Source organism: Bipolaris sorokiniana (assembly GCF_000338995.1).
Source record: "Bipolaris sorokiniana ND90Pr unplaced genomic scaffold COCSAscaffold_15, whole genome shotgun sequence".
Classification (NCBI taxonomy): Eukaryota; Fungi; Ascomycota; class Dothideomycetes; order Pleosporales; family Pleosporaceae; genus Bipolaris; species Bipolaris sorokiniana.
Window position 1 is genome coordinate 573,196 of NW_006911909.1, and position 19,195 is coordinate 592,390.

The following is a 19,195-nucleotide window of genomic DNA, read 5'->3' on the forward strand; positions in this document are numbered from 1 at the left end:
GTACCGCGAAAACGTCAAAGGTCGGGGGAGGAAACGTCATTTTGCAGACGGGGGGTTTGCCCGCCATCTGGGGATGGTCAGAGTTCGTGCGTAGCGTGTTGGAAGTGACATCGGTCTGACGGGTTCGAGTAATTGAGGGCACTACGAGACGGCGACGCTCGGCATCATTTGCCTTGCCATGGGATGATGTACTTGTATGCTATTGCTGCAACGGGAATTTTGTACATAGTACATGAACTACTTGCAATTGCATATAGTAAGACTGAGTCTCGCAAGATGCATCGGATAAATGGTTGCGGAGAGTGCGCTCCGCGGATGAAGGTCCCGGTGTTTTGGCCCTTCTACGCGTCTTCGGTGCAGCTTCTTTGCGGGGTTATGGTGTCAGTGCGAAATGCTGCCACTTGGGCACAGCACTCCCACACCCGTCGAGAGATCTTTGATCTCAAACGTTCCCTAAGAGCCACTGCTCACGTCATATCCCTGGGAAACGGTGCTTACGCACATGGTTTGGACGACAACATAGTACTTCCGGCTGAGTTGCCCTTTGGCGATGTGTAGTTTGTTGCTGTTCCAATTCGAGTAAAGATGCATTAGTAATAACTCAGCACCTACTCATGCACTATATCAGTAGGTGTTAGACTTGCCATGTCAATCTCTGACCGCGCGATGTTGGATGGTTTATAGCTAAAGCACGAATATGGAGTAGACTTTGATGGAGCCTTATCACCATCCCATCTCTTAGACCCACATCAAACCTTCTGCTCTACACCAATGCACAAAACCCCACAAAAAGCAGATCGTTCACAGACTTGCAGCGCACACGAGATGATCAGGCCCCAGGGCAGCCTACTCACACACTGCAGATTCTCTCTTCATGGAAATACAATCACTGCGACACTTGTATATACCTCGGGGTTCAACCTGCATGGGACATTTTCCACAATCATCGCACGCATACCTGTCTCTCGAAAAACCCAGAGTACAATAATTCCACAAACGCACAAGCAGAATGCACTCGCGATACTTCCATTTTCACCCTGCTGCATCTGCATTCTGCAAGCCGGCGCCCACCAAGGTACGGTACGCCTTGTCCCTCCCATACCCATGTCTTGCTCTTTCCAACCCCGATAATCACGGAATACCTGGCCGACCCGCTCATCGTCTGACCCGTCAACCATGCACGCTTCGCATCCATCCTCCCACCCATACACACACCTGCCCAACCTACTGACTCGCATCCTTTCTCTCTTTTTTCTCATGACCAATTCCGAACCGGGCAATTTGTAGTACCCAGGTGTAGATTGTAGGTGAAAACTGCGGATACAGTTTCCGACCACTAAATCACACCTGGGGCCCTCGCACGCCCATACCAACACTCATCGCACAAAACCCGTCTCGGCTACATTAGCCGTCCTGCTCATGCTTTTTAACTCTTCTTTACGTTTTGTAATTTTCTTTTCTCTGAACTACCCGCAATTCCGCCGCATGTCATTCGCGCTGCGCAACGCTTTGCTCATCTACCACTTACACAACATTCACGCAGCAAAAGTAACAACCAACAACACATGAACTAACATCGCACTCCCGCAACTTGCAAAGCTGAAAACTGCGCATGTGAAACACACACACACACCCAAGCAACAAAAGCCCTCTCCGTGTGTACCACCCGTTCTAGACTTGCTCCCTACCAAACAAACCCGCGCATCTGCGCCTGAGCAATCTAGACCCTGCATGCCACACCCAATCCCCCTCCCCCTCCGCACATACATGCACATCAACCCGGCATATCTGCACGATACACTGCCCCCCCAAGAAACAAAAAAACAACCCTACTATCCCCTTCCCCCTTCCCGTACCTATCCTTCACCGATATTCCCCCATCCCGCCTAGCCGCCACGCGCCCCCCCCCTCTCTGTCGTGCAACCATGCACAAACTTAGCCATCCATGCCTCGATCAAGTAATTTGCGCTGCCGCCCGTTGAAAGTAGGCGTAATACACGGCTACGTTTTCCGCTCTCTGATCATACATGTGTTTTGTCACATGCATGTCATACCCACACCATGCCCATGCTCCCTGTTGCACTGGTTGCGGCTATTTTTCCCATGGGTTTTTGGTGTGGATTCGAAAAGTGGCTCTATGGGATGTAATGTGCAAGCATGCGAGAGAGGGCAGGCTGAGTGTGCGTTCGAGTAATGGACCGTAGATTGTCGGCTTAATGTGCCGAGCCGTAAGGCGAGGCGTGGAAGAATGTCCGTTGGGGTTAAAGAGTTTAGTACGTGTTAGGATTGATATGTTGTTTCGTTGGCTTCAACGTTCGCCCTCGAGTGACATTGCGAGCCTTTTTTTTTCAATTTTGATGTGTGGTTAGTGTGTGGTGCGACGTACAATATCCACTGTTCTTTGGAAAACAAATGTATACACGTCACGATAAATACATACATATAAACTACATGCCACGCTGCCAAGGCGTCCCTCATGCCTTGCTTCCATCGGAGAAAGGCCGGTCCAATCTCTCCCGCTTTATCTTGGGCCTGATACGTCCCTTTGACACGCTACTCTTGCTAGTGACTACGGCCCTGTTCTCGCCAAGCACGCTCTTGAAGCCTATACTTGCACCCAATGGTTCTGGAGGCTGAGGTTCCGAGTCCTGACCTGTAGCAGAGGTTTGTGAGTGACCCAAGAGGCCCAATTGCTCCTGCAGTTTTCTGTATTGGACTTCTGGGTCTTTGTCATCCGCAGTGGTGGAATTGGGTTGGCCCATGGGCCTTTGTGACTCCTGATATGGCTGCCGAGAGACGGGACGGGCACTTATCGATGTAGCAGCTGCGGGGTCAATTTGATCGTCTTTGAGGAAGCCGAAAATATCCGCATCTTCGACATTTTGCTGCTGATGGAGAGTGTCTGGGAGTTCAGAACTGTTGACCACATTCTCAGCATGCGGTATGGCCGTCATATCAGACCCTGCCGACTCTTCTTCACTTGCTCCCGCTACACCAACATCTGAAATCTTAAACAATGGCGGTTGCCACCTAACCCGCCTGTCCTCTGCTTCTCGAGCTGCATTCTCTTGTGCCTTCACCTCCTTGTACAGTCGGTCCTTTTCTAGCGTTAGCATGAGCTGTCGTCGGTTGACGACTGCAGCCAAGGCCCGCAACAAGTCAGGCTTCAGCTCTTGCTCAGTCTCGAGATGCTGCATCGTCTCGCCTATTCGCTCGACTAGTTGTGCCTTGGCGTATCCTCGCATCAAGACGCCGTAAGTGAATTGATCCGGATCAGTGCCCCTGTTGCGCATAATCTCAAATACACGCTCAGCCGCCTGCACTTGACCCGTTTTGAAGAAGGCCTGCATCAGGATGTTCCAACTGTATACATTAGGTTTTGTCGCACTCTCGGTCATGTCTTTGATGACCTGAGATGCGTTCGCAAATTGTTGCTTCTGGCTGAAAGCGAGGAGAAAGGCGTTCCAGATAATCGGGGTTTGCACCAGGCTTTTGAAGGCTGGGCCTTTGCTTTGCATGGCGACCGATGTAAACTTATTGTACAAATTGAGGACTCGCTGGTTGCTTATAGCCGCCGCCGATTGAACTTCTGCTTGCATCATCACGTACAGAGCCACAGAAGGAGGCGGAAGCCTTACAGAATCCAAAGAGGCTTCATCCTGCTCCATCCTGGCAGGCCCCGGATTCATCATTCCCGAGGCGAGGAAAGGCTCCAGTGGTGCCATTGAGAAAAATCTCAGGTAGGCATTCCACAGTGATACAGATCTGTGTCCAGCGTCAACATCGGCCTGGTGACGTACATACAAATAGTACAGATAATCCGTTGCTAGCCAAGGGTCCTTGGTCTGCTGTGCTATATCCGCGCAGTGTTGGGCAAAGTCCTGGAAGATAGATGGATTACTTTGCAATGTACACCCATGAAGAAGGATTGAGTAGGTATGCGGGTTGGGGTCGAGCCCGTTGCTCTCTAGGGTGTTATACACCTTGAAGGCTGTGATGTAATCGCCAGCTTCCATAGCATTGTGCATGACTATATTGTAAAGCAGAATGTCCATCTTGATCCCCAAGCGTACAAAAGCAGCGACTATGGAGGGAGTTTGGTGGAAATTGTGGCTTGTGCTCATGCTCTTGCGAAGTATCGTAGCACATGTCCAGCGTAATCTTTCCCGTTCGACCACTGATCTCCATGCCACATCGTTAAGCCTTACTCTCAGCTCCTTGAGACATTTCAAGGCGTATTCGACCTCACCAGCCTTGCCGAAAGCGCTAGCGTAGTGCAACATTGTGTCGAATCCAATACGCGTTCGGTGCTGAGCTAGGCAATCAAACACCTTCTTGAGATCATCAATTTCGGCTAGCTCGACCAGATTGTATAGCAAATCTTGTGAACAGACATCTGGTTGGCTGGCCAAGGATTTACGGAAGATGTTCACAAATGCAGGAACAAACACCCGTTTATGCGCCATTGGATCCGTACCCCACTTTTGACGAGCACCATACTGCTTTCTGGTATGAATCTTGGAGAGATGACCAAGACCATCCGCAATAGCTTGTGTCTTTCGGCCTCGCAAAAGCGGGTCATTGGCTATAACTTGTATAAATCGCAGTGCAAGACCGGGTACGCGATCCAACAGGTAGATAAGCAGCCGATGGGCATAGGCCTTTCTTGTGGTGACATCAAACTCGATCCAGTTTTTCCATACCATATGAGAACCGATTGGGGTACCAGGCGGGAAAATCTTGCGGCTCAATCGCACGCATCGCGGATTGTGTTTTATAATGATCCTTCGTGTGTGTTGCCGCAGAGAGGTGTAGAGGGCACGGTCGAGTGCTGCGAAGGCTAGGTTGAGAGAGAACCCTTTCCTAGTGCGACGGGCTTCCGTCCTAAAATCTAGGTATCTCGATTTCCAATGGACCAGGTTGGACACGCGACGAGAAAGAGACCGATAGGGCCCACGCTTCATCCGTTGAAGGGGTGAAAGATTGGACGGCAGTCTAGAGACATAATTGAGGAACCGGGCCCTTTCCAAAGCCAGTGCCCTAGCCCGTTTCGCAGCTCGCAAAGGTTCGTGTGTAGCCAGAACTGAAGAGGTGCGGCCTGACTGAGCTCGACAGTGTCGGCTTTTGGGCGGACTAGTTGGGGCCGGCGGACTTGGATGAAACGCAGTGGTCACATATGCCCGTGCATGCTGTCGGGTAAGAGTGGATATTTCGGCATAGAGAAAGTTGATTGGATTCAGATGATGTGATTCTCTCCGCCAAAGAGTAGGCATCTGAAGGAGCCCCGCGTCAAGTTTCCTTTGCCTAAGATGCTGGCCACATGTCGAGTCAGACTTCAATTGGAGCTCTCCAGTCTCGCCAACACCATCTATCCGTCGCGAGCACTTCGGCAGCGCAGAGGGGGCCTGCTTCTCTTTCTGTGCAGCATTGCCCCTTTGGTTGTGTGGCCTGGTACTTCCTGGAATTGGTGACTCGGCGAAGGCTCTCGGCGCAAGGAACGGAAGAACGGGGAGGTCCGCGCTGGCGATGAAGCTAGCATTGGGGACGCGGACTCGGGGCATGGGAGAATAGAGATGTCGCCGTCTTCATCGAGCCATGACGCGTGGTGGAGTCGACAATATAGTGTCATGCTGGGCAGTCGCAGGAAAAGTTGACAAAGTGCGCATGTGGTTGAAAGCGCTAGCCGGGAAACAGGGCCAACCTCCGAGCTCTTCTCCGCAAAAGTCGCGACAACAGCAACCTCAACTATCACCACAACCATATCTGCGCCAAACAACCACGCTTTCTAGTTTCCGCCAAGATTCTGGGGATATATTTGGAGGCAAGACATAAGCCTCTGCCATAATTCTCACAGTCTGCTCTCACTTGACAGGCCCTGTAGCCTCCCTGGCGCAAACCCAGAGCTCTCTCACTATGTCTTCACACGAGAAACTATCTGCAGCAGCCAATGACCGCAAATCACGCCTTGCACAGCTCAAGTCACTCAAGAGAAAGCAAGAACAAATATCAGACGCGCCTGAGGCTGCCGAATCTTCTGCTACTAAAGACCAAGCCGAGCCTTCGCAAGCCCTTACGCGTACCGAAGATGACGCAGAATCCTCCGTAGTGAAGACATATCTCTCTGGCCGAAACTTCGATCCGGAAACACGAAACGTCAAGCTGGGCTTCGACAACCTGCCGATTTCTGACCCCACCAACACACTAGAGTACAAGGCAGAACAGTTGGCGCTCGAGACAAAGGCCCAGCAAGAAGCAGAGAAGGCAGAAGACAAGGGGCTGGATCTATTCAAGTTACAGCCTAAGAAGCCAAACTGGGACTTGAAGCGAGATCTGGATCAGAAGATGAAGCCGTTGCATGTGCAGACAGATAATGCCATCGCCAAGCTGGTTAGGGAAAGAGTCGAGGCGCAAAAAGCGATACGGGAGAAACAACCAAGAGATGAGAACACTGGTGACGAAGTGGGTATGGAGGGCGCTGAGTTGGTCGAGGCTATGCACTTGAAGGAGCAGGAGGAAGAACGGGAAAGGAGACGGGAGGCAGAAGAGGAGGATATAAGCTGAGGGAGTGTAGTGAGCCCAAGAGAGATGCTTAACCACACGGCATAACAGGCCACCGCTCCTTGCGCATTCGCGATAGCCAGATAAACACCCTCATATCAGGTCTACCAGCTGGAATCTGCGACATGCTCATGCAAGGCAAGAACATAGCAGTGTAGCCCACGCCTGCAATGAAAAGGAGCGAAGAGTCATCATCGTTGACGTCATCGTCGATCATATAGATCATGCCTTGGTATAATTGAGGCAAACCATACGATCAAGTCGTCATATTGTATACTCTATTCCTGTGTCACCCGAATACTTTATGTTGCACATGCATCCTCTGAAACGAAAACAAAAACACTCAATCAATTGCTGGTGATGATACTAGAACATATGATTTGTTAAGTCACATATACACAGGTGAGCACCCGTGACTTGAAGTTACTCCAAAATAAAGTTAGTACCAGCCCATGTTTCTCGATGTATTTGACCGATGTGGTCAGAACAGTTCACCACGAAATGTTTTGCCAGAGCAAAACCAAAAAAAGGGAAGCTTTGCCTGTATCCCAAGTATTTCCAAACAAGATTTGAGCGAACATCCAACCTAGCACCTTATTCCTGCCTTGTTTGGCCGTTTCAATACGTTTGTCTTGTAGGAAAGCGGCTCGGTAGGTGAATTGACCAGGAAGGAAACTTGGGATGAATTTTTGCTTACACTAGATTATATGTAGCATCCTTTACATAGATTGTAATTAGATTTTTGCTCCGCACACATGTATAGGTACGGCTAAATAGAAAGAACCCCAGAAGCAAAAAAAGAGCGGTGGCTATGGGTACCCGAGACTGTTCGGTAAACAAGAACGGAACCGGAAACAACAAAATCAAATCTGCCTTTAAAGACAACCTGTAGAAGTAAAGTTTCAAACATTGTATTGCTAACTGACATAGCGTATTGTTTTGGGTGATCGCTGTCTATGAGATGAGATCTCTTGTGTTTGTCAGATTTTGACAATCCTCATCCCGGCCGACTGTAGATTTGAGTACATAAACCATTCTAGGTTACGAGTATCGTAGAACCAAATTTCTCAATAATTTTTACCGATGATCCAAGTTTAGGTGGGAATGATAGATCCTTCTACAAGTCTGCATGTTCCAACTCTCTCCATCGAAGGCTTCACAAAACCCGAGGTATTTAACAACACTAAGGATACTCATGTACTGCATCGTATTGTCTGAATGACTAAACAATCAGATGTCAGTTGCAAGTCTCCCCCGCATACCTGTGTCGGCTGTTCTCCGCTGCCGCCTTCCCGAAAGAGTATTAACCTCGGTACCCGAAACGTGTTGCGGAGGCGGGGACGACCTTCCGCGCGCCGTAAGGATACAGGATCGATATGGTGTATTTTATCTCGGTCAAAGGCTACTAGGCCACATATAGCAAACCCGCTAAGCTATGTTCATACAATGGCTGTATCAAATAGCCCGGTTGACACTTAGAATACCGACTGTCTGTACGTTATCACGGCGCGTGCGGACGTGCTGATGCGGAGCATAAATATACTTACATCTGGACACCGCCTCCACTTTCTAGCTCTACAACCATCGTTCTCCTCGTCTGTAACGGCTACTCGGCTAGTGGACCTCGTATTTTATTTCATTTTCGCAACTTTTTGACGTATCACCGCTGCCATGGTTCGCGAAAAGCAGCCCGTCTACGTCCTCGGCGTGGGCATGACCAAGTTCATCAAGCCTCGCGGCAAAGTGGATTACCCTGAACTTGGCTTCGAAGCTGGCGTAAAAGCTATGCTCGATGCACACATCAACTATGACGATGTTGATCAAGGTGTTGCATGCTACTGCTACGGCGATTCGACATGTGGCCAACGCGTCTTTTACCAGTTCGGCATGACTGGTATTCCTGTATACAACGTCAACAACAACTGCTCCACAGGCTCTACCGGTCTATACATGGGACGGAACTTGATTGCGCATGGAGCTGCGGACTGCGTACTCGTCGTCGGCTTCGAGAAGATGTTTCCAGGAAGTCTGCAGACTTTCTTCCAGGACAGAGCAAATCCGACAGGCACGTCGGGCCTAATGATGAAGGAGACGAGGGGTGTCACGAATGCTCCCGGCGCAGCGCAGATGTTTGGCAATGCCGGCCGTGAACACATGGAGAAGTAAGTTTTCTGGTTTCAATGAATGATCATTACTGTGTTCTAATGGCATGAATAGATACGGTTCCGAGCTCAGGGACTTTGCAGAGATCGGTCGCATCAACCATGCTCACTCGAAGAACAATCCTTACTCACAGTTCCAAGATGAATATACGCTAGAACAGGTCATGAAGGCCCCCATGATCCACGAACCTCTTACGAAGCTCCAATGCTGTCCGACTTCGGACGGTTCCGCAGCTGCAGTCCTTGTTTCGCAGGAGTTCCTTGACAAGCGGCCTGAGCTCAAGGACCAAGCCATCTTAATTGCCGGACAGCGACTAGCCACCGACACGCCATCGCTGTTCAACCGCAGTGCTATTGAGCTCGTAGGATACAGCATGAGCGAGCTAGCTGCCAAAGATGCACTGGCAGAGGCCAAGGTCACTCCAGATGACGTCAAAGTATGCGAACTCCACGACTGCTTCTCTGCCAACGAAATGGTCACCATCGAAGCTCTGGGTCTCGCACCAAAGGGCAAAGCCCACGAGCTTATCCGCCAGGGCGGCATAACTTACGGAGGCAAAGTTGTCATCAACCCCTCTGGCGGTCTCATCTCCAAGGGCCACCCCCTCGGCGCCACGGGCATCGCTCAGTGTGCTGAGCTGGTCTGGCACCTGCGTGGATGGGCCAACAACCGCTCCGTCAAGGACACCAAGGTAGCGCTTCAGCACAACCTGGGTCTCGGTGGTGCAGTCGTGTGCACCGTGTACAAGAGGCACGATGGAAGCGCTGCTATGGACAAGTCCGATGAAGAGATTTCTAAGATTACTGGCTTGGGATACAACCCTGCGACGGTGGCAAAGGGCTTCACCAAGGAGCAGGTTGATTCGGTGAGGAGTAAGAAGGCGAGGAGTGAGTGGGCGCTACAGGATACTCAGCAGAAGGTTGAATCTAGGTTCTGAGGGTTTTCGTTCGGATTTTGTATTAGATTGATTGTTCTAATTGATATTTTTATCTAATTACCACTCTTGTTTTACGGTCTACGGATCACGTGCAAACCGGTCTTACAGTGATGCTAGGGAAATAAACTTGCTAAGTGGAGATTGTATAACAGGGCGGATTTATACGAGAAAGCTAAAAAGGTCCATTCCTGTAACTACGCTATTTTGGTTTTCTATGGAATGCGCAAAAACTGTTTTGATGTATGATTTAATTATAATTCGTTCGATTTCTATTTTGGTTAATGATGGCGGAGGACGACACCATGGCTGTTGCGTAGTTGTAGACTTTTGGAAAAACTGAACTCCCTACCCATAAACTCCTTGTCCATAAACTCCCAAGCCAGCTACGAGAGACAAGAGCTTGCGAAAGCATTAATTATACTCAAAAACCCATTGCCGTATGTTTATCGGACTGCGCGAAGGAAGCTTGGCATCTTCCATATCGTTGAAGAAGATCAACTCGGGCGGCTCCCCATAGACCCAGCGGTAGACTTTGGCAATTTTTCCGGTATTGGGCGCAAAAGTCTCATTGAAAACGAGTTTTCTTGCAAACAACGATTTGGTATTTGGATCCTGGATTTTTTGCAGAAAAGCAATGTCAAAGCGCTCGCGAATTCGGTGAAGACCAACGGCTGCGGCGAGGTAAAAGCTTTCTACGGTTTGTATAACATCGCCTTTGCTCCATCCGTAACGGCTTACTCGTTGGTGTATTGAGCTGTGGATTATGCTGAGGACCGTCCAGACAAGGTGAGAGGTGTCGAGGATGTTGAGGACGGAGTAGTTGATACCATCGACAATATACAGCTTCATTGCTACGTCTACGATGAAAGCTAACAGAATGGCGTCAGCGGCTTTGAACTCGCCATGCTGGACCAGAGACTTCGACCAAAGAAGCGATGTAGAACAATCCCATGACAATGCGTAGGGGCCTGGCACAGAGATGATTGCGTTGATGCAAAAGCAGTCTTCGTCAACGCCGTCGTTATCATCATCATCATTATCATCATCGGAGCCAGAGTCGGAGTCGGAGTCTGAAAAATGGGAGTTGGCTGTAACATCCTCGGAGCTCGTTTCCCTGTTTGTTGTGGTAAGCGGGCAAGGCCTCGGAAGGCTCACAAGAGCGCTGCTAGATTGCGCCATTAGTGGGCGACGAAAGAGGTCATTTTGGTCTGTATAGCTTCATGTGGATTCCTTTCTTCGACACTGAAGTAGTCATGAAGGGCAACCTTGTATAAATGCAAAAGGGGGTGTGAAATCAGAGGCATAATATAAAACCACCTGTATATATGGATAGACTGCGAACTATGGTTGGTATTCGAGGATTGGTTGCGTATTGGATGGGGAACCATGGTTGAGGAAATGGGTGTTTGAGAAGTTGGACCTGCAGCAGGGAGGGTCAGCTGTCCAGTTTGCTCCATAGAATACGGTGGCTATGCGGTGAGGGTCTGAGAGAGCGATGGTATGCTGTACCGATGTTGCACCAGTCTCTTGATGCTGCTGTGGAGGAGGGTGGGCTGAAGGGAGCCAATGAGCTAGCTGTTTACAGCAGCAGCCTAGCGTGCCAAGACACTCAACCAAGTGGATGAAATTTGTTGGCGACGCCCTCTTCTTCTCTTCTTCTTCACATATTGTCGACGGTCTCCAATAACCCTAAGGTCCTTCCTCGCAAGAGTGGATTTGCCTTTTCCAGAGCAGACCCAGAAGAAAGCACAGCCGTTCTAATCCTGCAGCTCGTCGTCGTCGACCTCGGTCGGTTTTGGAGCTGCGGGTTCGCTTTAGGCCTACATACATACTCTCTCTCTTCAGACGTGGCTGCGCTGATCCGACGGCCCTTCCGGGAGGTCATGGTTCCATGACGCCGTCCCTCGCAGCGGCCAAGGTACCTGGCATAGTTGTTGCCAGTGGTGCTGTCACAATATGCGGCCTCCCGTCACCGACACCCAGGTTGCGTCCCAATAACTAGGCGTGCCATATGCCCTATGCTGCAGGGAGCCAGCCAAACACTGATCAACCACTCATGGGCATTGGGAAGCCTGCGCAGCCACCTGTCGTACGGCTCTAGGCGGTTGGAGTCAATGGCCACAAATAAAGTTGGTCGACCAGCTGAATGGCCCCCGCATGTCTAGACTGGTGTCACAACACGACACCATTGGCCACTCCGGGCGCGACAACAATAGAGCAGCTGAACAGTGGCCCAACCGCCACCAATTCATCCTGCTTCTCGTGCTTCTCCACCCTTTTACAGCGAGCGTGTTTTCGTTGCTTTGGCCATGGCATTCATTCAGACTCATGGCACACACGATCAGCAATTGAGCGGGCCACTATTGGCTAGCCCGCTGCGTGTCGTCGTATTGTCCCAGCTAGTTCTGTATCTCACTTGGTCCGTCGCGTCTCTCGGGTCTGGAGACTGGCCGTATTTTCCGGTGACACTCTATTGGTGAACGTGTCTCACAGCCCACTTGGTGGCTGGGAACTCGGTCGTTCAGCACAAGTAACTACTGCATAGTCGCATCGGTGATTCGAGGGCCATCACCTCGACAAAATGCGCCTCGGACAAAGACCTGGTTTTCGTCACCTAAGCATTTGTTGCCTGCTCGGAGATTTCTTCTCAGCCCTGTAGACCACTCCCATTTACAGTCGTCGTCCTTCGCTTTCCGATACTCCCCACTATACTACTTTCATCGTGCCTGAAGTCTCCTGTACCTGGGGGGCCTTTACTTGTCCATTGGGAAACGTCATGAATGCACATCATGGCCTACGTACGACTGTGCTCGTTCGTTGTGTCTAGTCTTCTCACCTTGGCTTTATCTCAACAAAATGATCCGATCAAAGACTTCTGCCGCCGATGGGGTCACGCGACGGCGCAGATCGATTCGAAACTCTACATCGATGGCGGCATGATAGCGTCGACGCCATTTCAGTCAAACCATACGAGTATGTAAAATACCTGACAGCAGATGCTACAATCGTATTTGGAAAGCCTAACAATGATCCTCCAGACCCATGGCTTTTATTCAGCGACTTGAACCCATCGACCGTCGGTGCCGAGATGCCGGCGCAATACGCAAATCTGTCCAAGCCTGGCAACATACCGAGCGTATCTGGCGGCTATACCTGGGCAGACAACACCAACAAATGTTTCTATCAATTTGGGGGAGAATATCCTGAAGGCGTCAGTCCTACAGATTTCAGTATGTGGACCTATGACGTGCCACTCAATCAGTGGAACAGCACCGACACAGTAGGCGACAAAACTATACAACGAGTATCGTTCGGTGCTGGGACACAGGTAGAAGAGCGTGGACTCGGTTTCTACTTTGGCGGCTGGCTGAGCAATCGAACTACGGTAGGCTGGAAAGGACCCCCTATGGCTACAAATGGTCTTATTCAGTTTGACATGTCTACTGGCGACTTGAAGAATATATCGGGACCGGATGAAATTGGAAGAGCTGAGGGACAACTGGTCTATCTTCCCGTGTCTGACAGCGGCGTGCTGGTTTATTTCGGCGGCATCGAGGATACTTATCGTAACGGGAGTTTTGATGCAGTAAGTCTAAACACTACATGCACGTAGTCAGCATACTAACCTCATTTCTAGGCGAACATGAGTGTAAATTTTATGCGAATCCTGCCTAGTATGTAACTAATGCTATCCAGACCATTCACATCTACGATATGGCTTCGTCTAAATGGTATACACAGACAGCCTCGGGCACCGCACCTCCTACGCGCAGACAATTCTGCGCAGATGTTACCTGGCCAGATGACAAGTCATCTTATAATATGTAAGAACCCCTTCCTCTCTATTGTGTCCATCGACACTTGGTCACGTGGTTGTGATATTCACATGATGCGAGCAGAGTTGGCTTACTGTGATCAGTTATCTCTATGGCGGTTATGGGTTTGGGGGAACTCCCGCATTTGATGATGTCTACACCCTCTCCCTTCCCTCTTTTACGTGGATAAAGGCATTTCCCCTTGGTGATGGTGGGCCAAATCCTGTCATAATTGGCCATGGAGGTTGTAGTGCCAACGTCATCAACCGTACACAGATGTTGGTCATAGGTGGTTGGTTTCCCATATACGACAAATGCGATACGCCAGAAAGTCAAGGACAGCATAACATGGTGCTTGGGTTTAATGGCGAGGGTGCTAAGCTTTGGGATAAGTTTCAACCAAAGATTGACGACTACGTGGTACCTTCGCCTATTGTGGCAGCCATTGGTGGGGGGTATGTTTTACTCGGCAGCTTGTGAGAGAGGCCATGTCTAACGATAGTAACAGACCAACTGGAGGTGCCACTAAAACTGCGCCCGCAACGTGGGGGCATCCTGACTTGGCGACATATTACACTTTGAAACCTTCCTTCGCAGCCAGATCAGCTACTCGTCCACTTCCATCGGCAACGGGATCGCTGTCACCCAACCAATCCAAGAAGACAAGTGTTGGGGCTATTGCTGGAGCCGCTGTTGGAGGTGCTGTGGGACTGATCCTTTTATTATGCCTTATCTTGTTTTGCCTACGCAGACACAAGAATGCTTTGAAGGAAAAGAGAAAGAAAAAAGGTGATACAAACAACGCGAATCCGCCAATTCCGCCTGCCGAGTTGGAAACCACGGTTCCACAGGAGATGGCCGCCGCGGAGGCTAGCAAGTACGTATCCATTCACAATCGAGCCGACGCTGCCGCTCTTGCCCAACATCAGGAACATGCCCAACAGTACTCACATTCCGCCAGCCACAACTACAGCTCGCTGCAGCCCGCTCAAGGCCCTCCGTCGTACGGATTTGTGCCGCCATACACATCACCCACAGAAGCTACTTTCAACCACATCTCCCCTAGTGTAGGGCGGTCCTTTTCAGATGACGGAATTACACAAAACTCTCCAACTACGGTGTGGGCTACGCCGGCAGACTATCATTTATATGGGTCAAATCATGAAGGGCATTATTCGTATCCCACTCCGACAACACCACGGCAGCCCCCAGGGGATCTTTTTCACCAACAAATTCCAATATACTATCCGCAAGTCAATGCCATGACAACACGCTCGCGGCATTCCCGGAGCAATCTCACCGAAGATGGGGAGGCCTCTGACAGTTCACTAGCAGGTGGTTTGGAGCAGCTCCCTGTCAGCATTGCAAACACGCCTTCTCACTTTTATACACATGCAGGATCGTATATTTCGGCAGGAAGGAGCAGCGGTGGACGGAGTCCGGATGGAAGGAGACCTGTCCAAGGGAGATTTATGGAAGAAGATTATGTATGAGTAATGCAACTTGATGCAGGGCCCAGAAACTTGGCCTGTTGTGATATCAAGCTTGCAGACATCAAGGGTTTTAATTTTCGGGGTCATGTCCTATGATGAACTGGCGTTATTTGGGATTGGCATGCTTTAGTCAAGCACAGGATATACAATCTTTTCAGAATCTACTATGACATTAATTATTAGCGGATATATGCAATTAGATACTAACGAAATGAAATTCGGGCCGACTATAATACTTAGAGAGATTACAGCTATCTTAGGCTAGCCAAAATTACACACGTACTATGTAAGATGTTGCAATGAGCAAATGTTGAGTGGAATTGGAAATGTAAGACATGCGCTCTTTAGTGCAATGATTGTCACGTGCTACCGCGCTTACTTCGGTCCCGCTGTCGTTTACACGTTTTCCACTACTTTTGCTAAGCGCAAGGACACATGTCTTCAACAAACGCAACGCTCTCGACGCCTGACCTTCCCATGATCGCAGTGCGCGCACGATGATCAACCTGCGCTCAATCATTCTCCTGGTGATATCTTACGTTATCATTCCGCGCCTCACATTTCTCCCGCCCAATGTCCACTCGCTGCTAAGCATCTTCGGGCCCTTCCTCATACCTCTCGTCTTCGACTGGATCAAAGCCGCGCGCACAGCTTCTCCCAGCGTCCCCATACGTCCGACACCACCAAGAGTTCAGTATGCGCTCAATTTGCTCTTCTTGAGCGCAGTCGTGTGCCTTGGTCTTTCGCTTTCGCGATATGCACCCGAGAATATCTTCCTCAAGACACAGAGCCACATACGGACGGAGCCAAGCGTGCTGTTTGTGCGACTGAGACATCTACGCCCACTCACGGACGACGATGAAGCTCTCCTGACAAAGTTCAAGTGGGGTATGCGCAACAAGTTGCTCTACCTCGCGTATGGTCCAGACACACTCTTGAACTGCGTGTGGTGCACCGTGGCCGACGGGAATGATCAGTTCAACTACTTTCTATACTCTCTGCCGAAGATTGTTACGCCGCACATCTTTCAACTAGCCGTGCTCGGTCTCGCTACCTCGTCGCTGGTCGGAGCTGAAGGCTCACGCTTCCGCATCCACGCTACAATTGCAGGAATATTTGTGATGGTGGTAGAAATTTGGTACATGGGTACTTATGATATTCTGGCCAACAAGAGGGCAAAGTACGTCCAGGATCTCGATTCGGCATACTGGCGCGTCCGCTTCCTACGATACATAACATTCGCTCTGGTGGACATGGGCCTAGCGTATGTGCTCTGGGCTACGAGTACCAACCGCTTGTTTGCGAAACCCATCTCCATTGCCGAGCGCATCGAGGTCACTACTCGGACGGCGGAGGATACTTTTAACAAGACGCGGGCATTGGGGCTGCTCACAAACTCTGTGAACCGCGATCCGGCGCTGAGGGGCGTAAGGGAGGAATATTGGAGGACGGAGGGACAGGTCACGGCAGAAGTGGTGCAGGATGAAGTGGTCACGGAGCAGATCAATGCTGCGATTAGCAGGTTAGATATGGGCTCGCTGGAAGGTCGTGTTGGAGAGGTTGCCGACGGAATACTTGCAGGCATTGACAGTTTGAGGGCATGATAGATGTTTTGAGCGAGCTACATGAACCAAGCACCCTCATTTCTTGGATGCTGACATCCACTCGTCATCTTATCTCAGGCATTGCATTGTCGGATAGAGATGGATGGAGGAGCTGGCTATATGCGGAATGGTGCTAGTCAGGCATGATGTAGGTGGCACTACGGCATCAAACTGCATAGCGGCTCTCGGAAGATGTCAAACGATCTTGATATGTACCCTGTTGCTTCGCGAAGGTCACTTGAACGATTTTTATCCCTGCAACAAAGCTCTCTATCGCTTGAACCGCTGCTTGCCGACGGGGCATCTTCCGCTAGGGCGACAGCGATTCTGTCCCGCGAAGTCGCAAGTACTCTCGGATGCGGAACTTTAGGCACATGTATACAAACACATGCATATATATATACTATATTGTCCTTCTCCGAACATGGAGCCGAGTCCGATGTCGCATTGCTGAGACTTGGGATGAGTCTTCATCAATCGGAAGCCTGGCCGGATACTAGCGGCAGGTACGGGAGCGGTGGGCCTGGATACCACAGGCTCGGCACACGCCCTACCAACAACACTGCATCTAATATAGTCAGGTACGCTAGCAGACACCACACCGGCTTCTGGAAGACGCGTATGCCGGCACCGGGCGGGAAACAATGACACGGCTGTGTTGCAGCAATGGCAAATTCAAGACGAGACGATGTTCAATGTCAGCGGCAAAGAGGCGGCGACTAAAAAAAAAGTTTGTTATCAAGTTGGGGCTCCGCCGGAAGTGGAACCTTATATCATGACCATGGCATTCGTATGTAAGAAAAAGGACACTAGACCGCCGCGGTAGTCGGTGCACGGCTGGGCGGACATCATGTCAATGGATCCAACAGGTAGGTGGGTTTGGTCCCGTCCGTGTGATAGGGAGGTGTGACTCTTGGTCGAAATTTTCATTCCCTTTGTATAAGAGGCTGGCTTGGGTACCTTGTTTTCCGTTCTTTGTACTTGACTAACCTTCCCCCCCTCAATCTCTCTACCACCGATTGTGGTACCGCTGCTCGTCGGCCATTGATACTCTAACTCTTGTTGAGTCACAACCTAACTGTGATAAAAAACAAAACAAATCAAAACAGTCATCATGGCACCCATCGCCGTCACGCCCCCGAACCAAAACGAGAACGTCACCGACCTCACACAAGAGGGAATCAAGTCGGCGCTTCTCAAGAACGCCCCGGGACAAATCAACTCGTCATCTCTCACAAACTCCATCACTGCCACACCACCAAATGAGCCGGCATCCAAGACTCAGGATGTAGTAGAAGCACCTCTCGCGGGGCTCGACGCTTCCAAGATCACCTGCACATACACCAACACTCCCCGCTCAGTCCCCGCCGTAGGATCGGCAGAGATGGCCAGCCAAAAGGTGTGCACCGACCACATGGTACAAGCAAAATGGACCGTCGAGTCTGGCTGGGAAGCACCCACACTGCAACCCTACGGCCCACTATCCCTCGCACCCACCGCCTCATGCCTGCACTACGCAACCGAATGCTTCGAAGGCATGAAACTCTACCGCGGCCACGACGGCAAGCTCCGTCTCTTCCGCCCAGACCTAAACTGCCGCCGCATGCTCATGTCCACAAACCGCATTGCGCTCCCCGCCTTCGACCCCCAGGAGCTCCTCAAGCTCATAGTCAAACTCTGCGCTACAGACGGCAAGCGCTGGCTCCCCAAGGACCGCCCGGGCCAATTCTTATACATCCGTCCCACAATGATCGCTTCGGACCCCGCGCTCGGCGTTGAACGCCCCAAAGAAGCCTTACTCTTTGTCATCTTGTGCTGCTTTGCCCCCATGGGCGACATGAGCGGTGGCATCAAACTCCTCGCCTCCCAAGACGACATGTGTCGTGCGTGGCCCGGCGGTTTTGGATACGCCAAAGTAGGAGCCAACTACGGTCCTTCCCTCGTAGCACAAGGTGAAGCCCGCAAGCGCGGTTACCACCAGATTCTGTGGCTGTTCGGTGAAGACTGTACCATTACCGAAGCAGGTGCTAGCAACTTTTTCGTTGTGTGGAGGACGAAAGAGGGCAAGTTGCAGCTTGTTACTGCGGATTTGAACGAGAGGATTGTGCTGGATGGTGTGACGAGGAGGTCCATTTTGGAGCTTGCTCGTGCGAAGCTTACGGCTGATGCGCCGCAGGACCTTGAGGCGCTGGAGGTTGTGGAGCGCAAATTTAACATCTTTGAGATTGAAGAGGCGGCCAAGGAGGGTCGTGTTGTTGAGGCGTTCGCGGCGGGTACGGCTTGGTTTGTTGCGCCTATCAGCCAGATTCACTTCCGTGGCAAGGACATGGATGTGCCCATGGTCAAGGGCAATTCTGGAGCGTATGCCGAGTTTTTCAAGAGCTCTCTCAAGGGTATCATGTGGGGATGTGATGGTATGGAGAGCCATGAGTGGGGCCGTGTCATTGATGAAGAGTAGGATGTTTTCTTCTTTTTTTTGCAAGAGATGGAGATGAGATGAAAAGACGTTTGGCATCATGATGTGCATACAAGCGAGGCGTTCATGTCAACTCTAGGGCGGAGGTTCAATTGTTGCAGGGCATTTTCCTTGTCTTTTCTTGTTTCATAATATAGTTTAAAAAGCGA

General features: G+C 50.6%; 8 protein-coding genes across 8 annotated transcripts; 5 read left to right on the forward strand and 3 right to left on the reverse strand.

The window, feature by feature from the left end:
- Positions 1 to 830: 830 nt before the first annotated feature.
- On the reverse strand, positions 831 to 1,375 carry COCSADRAFT_40467 (uncharacterized protein). Its single transcript, XM_007705901.1, has one exon. It carries the CDS (start codon positions 1,176 to 1,178, stop codon positions 873 to 875), a length of 306 nt encoding a protein of 101 aa, XP_007704091.1. The 5' UTR covers positions 1,179 to 1,375; the 3' UTR covers positions 831 to 872.
- A 928-nt stretch (positions 1,376 to 2,303) lies between these two features.
- COCSADRAFT_346484 (uncharacterized protein) lies at positions 2,304 to 5,561 on the reverse strand (the record flags this gene model as incomplete). Its single annotated transcript, XM_007706087.1, has 2 exons — positions 2,304 to 2,845; positions 2,918 to 5,561. 2 exons carry the CDS (start codon positions 5,559 to 5,561, stop codon positions 2,475 to 2,477), a joined length of 3,015 nt encoding a protein of 1,004 aa, XP_007704277.1. The 3' UTR covers positions 2,304 to 2,474.
- Positions 5,562 to 5,742: 181 nt separating this feature from the next.
- COCSADRAFT_40468 (uncharacterized protein) lies at positions 5,743 to 6,915 on the forward strand. Its single transcript, XM_007705902.1, has one exon. It carries the CDS (start codon positions 5,914 to 5,916, stop codon positions 6,559 to 6,561), a length of 648 nt encoding a protein of 215 aa, XP_007704092.1. The 5' UTR covers positions 5,743 to 5,913; the 3' UTR covers positions 6,562 to 6,915.
- A 1,105-nt stretch (positions 6,916 to 8,020) lies between these two features.
- On the forward strand, positions 8,021 to 9,738 carry COCSADRAFT_151285 (uncharacterized protein). The gene is made up of 2 exons (XM_007706088.1): positions 8,021 to 8,720; positions 8,776 to 9,738. The coding sequence occupies exons 1-2, from the start codon at positions 8,230 to 8,232 to the stop codon at positions 9,656 to 9,658; spliced, it is 1,374 nt and encodes a 457-aa protein (XP_007704278.1). The 5' UTR covers positions 8,021 to 8,229; the 3' UTR covers positions 9,659 to 9,738.
- A 100-nt stretch (positions 9,739 to 9,838) lies between these two features.
- Positions 9,839 to 11,217, reverse strand: COCSADRAFT_203068 (uncharacterized protein). The gene has a single exon (XM_007706089.1). The coding sequence runs from the start codon at positions 10,835 to 10,837 to the stop codon at positions 10,070 to 10,072; it is 768 nt and encodes a 255-aa protein (XP_007704279.1). The 5' UTR covers positions 10,838 to 11,217; the 3' UTR covers positions 9,839 to 10,069.
- Positions 11,218 to 11,946: 729 nt separating this feature from the next.
- Positions 11,947 to 15,246, forward strand: COCSADRAFT_203069 (uncharacterized protein). Its single transcript, XM_007706090.1, has 6 exons — positions 11,947 to 12,631; positions 12,697 to 13,244; positions 13,296 to 13,307; positions 13,355 to 13,482; positions 13,578 to 13,928; positions 13,982 to 15,246. Exons 1-6 carry the CDS (start codon positions 12,439 to 12,441, stop codon positions 14,964 to 14,966), a joined length of 2,217 nt encoding a protein of 738 aa, XP_007704280.1. The 5' UTR covers positions 11,947 to 12,438; the 3' UTR covers positions 14,967 to 15,246.
- A 141-nt stretch (positions 15,247 to 15,387) lies between these two features.
- On the forward strand, positions 15,388 to 16,870 carry COCSADRAFT_40472 (uncharacterized protein). The gene has a single exon (XM_007705903.1). The coding sequence runs from the start codon at positions 15,464 to 15,466 to the stop codon at positions 16,568 to 16,570; it is 1,107 nt and encodes a 368-aa protein (XP_007704093.1). The 5' UTR covers positions 15,388 to 15,463; the 3' UTR covers positions 16,571 to 16,870.
- A 665-nt stretch (positions 16,871 to 17,535) lies between these two features.
- On the forward strand, positions 17,536 to 19,158 carry COCSADRAFT_247825 (uncharacterized protein). The gene has a single exon (XM_007706091.1). It carries the CDS (start codon positions 17,685 to 17,687, stop codon positions 19,026 to 19,028), a length of 1,344 nt encoding a protein of 447 aa, XP_007704281.1. The 5' UTR covers positions 17,536 to 17,684; the 3' UTR covers positions 19,029 to 19,158.
- Positions 19,159 to 19,195: the final 37 nt, after the last annotated feature.

Bases quoted from the DNA above. Each gene is read 5' to 3' on its own strand.
- COCSADRAFT_40467 (XM_007705901.1), bottom strand. From the start codon at position 1,178: ATGGTTGACGGGTCAGACGATGAGCGGGTCGGCCAGGTATTCCGTGAT.
- COCSADRAFT_40468 (XM_007705902.1), top strand. From the start codon at position 5,914: ATGTCTTCACACGAGAAACTATCTGCAGCAGCCAATGACCGCAAATCA.
- COCSADRAFT_151285 (XM_007706088.1), top strand. From the start codon at position 8,230: ATGGTTCGCGAAAAGCAGCCCGTCTACGTCCTCGGCGTGGGCATGACC. The intron at 8,721-8,775 runs GTAAGTTTTCTG...TGGCATGAATAG, and splicing joins GGCCGTGAACACATGGAGAA to ATACGGTTCCGAGCTCAGGG.
- COCSADRAFT_203068 (XM_007706089.1), bottom strand. From the start codon at position 10,837: ATGGCGCAATCTAGCAGCGCTCTTGTGAGCCTTCCGAGGCCTTGCCCG.
- COCSADRAFT_203069 (XM_007706090.1), top strand. From the start codon at position 12,439: ATGCACATCATGGCCTACGTACGACTGTGCTCGTTCGTTGTGTCTAGT. The intron at 13,483-13,577 runs GTAAGAACCCCT...TACTGTGATCAG, and splicing joins GACAAGTCATCTTATAATAT to TTATCTCTATGGCGGTTATG. The intron at 13,929-13,981 runs GTATGTTTTACT...CGATAGTAACAG, and splicing joins GTGGCAGCCATTGGTGGGGG to ACCAACTGGAGGTGCCACTA.
- COCSADRAFT_40472 (XM_007705903.1), top strand. From the start codon at position 15,464: ATGATCAACCTGCGCTCAATCATTCTCCTGGTGATATCTTACGTTATC.
- COCSADRAFT_247825 (XM_007706091.1), top strand. From the start codon at position 17,685: ATGGCACCCATCGCCGTCACGCCCCCGAACCAAAACGAGAACGTCACC.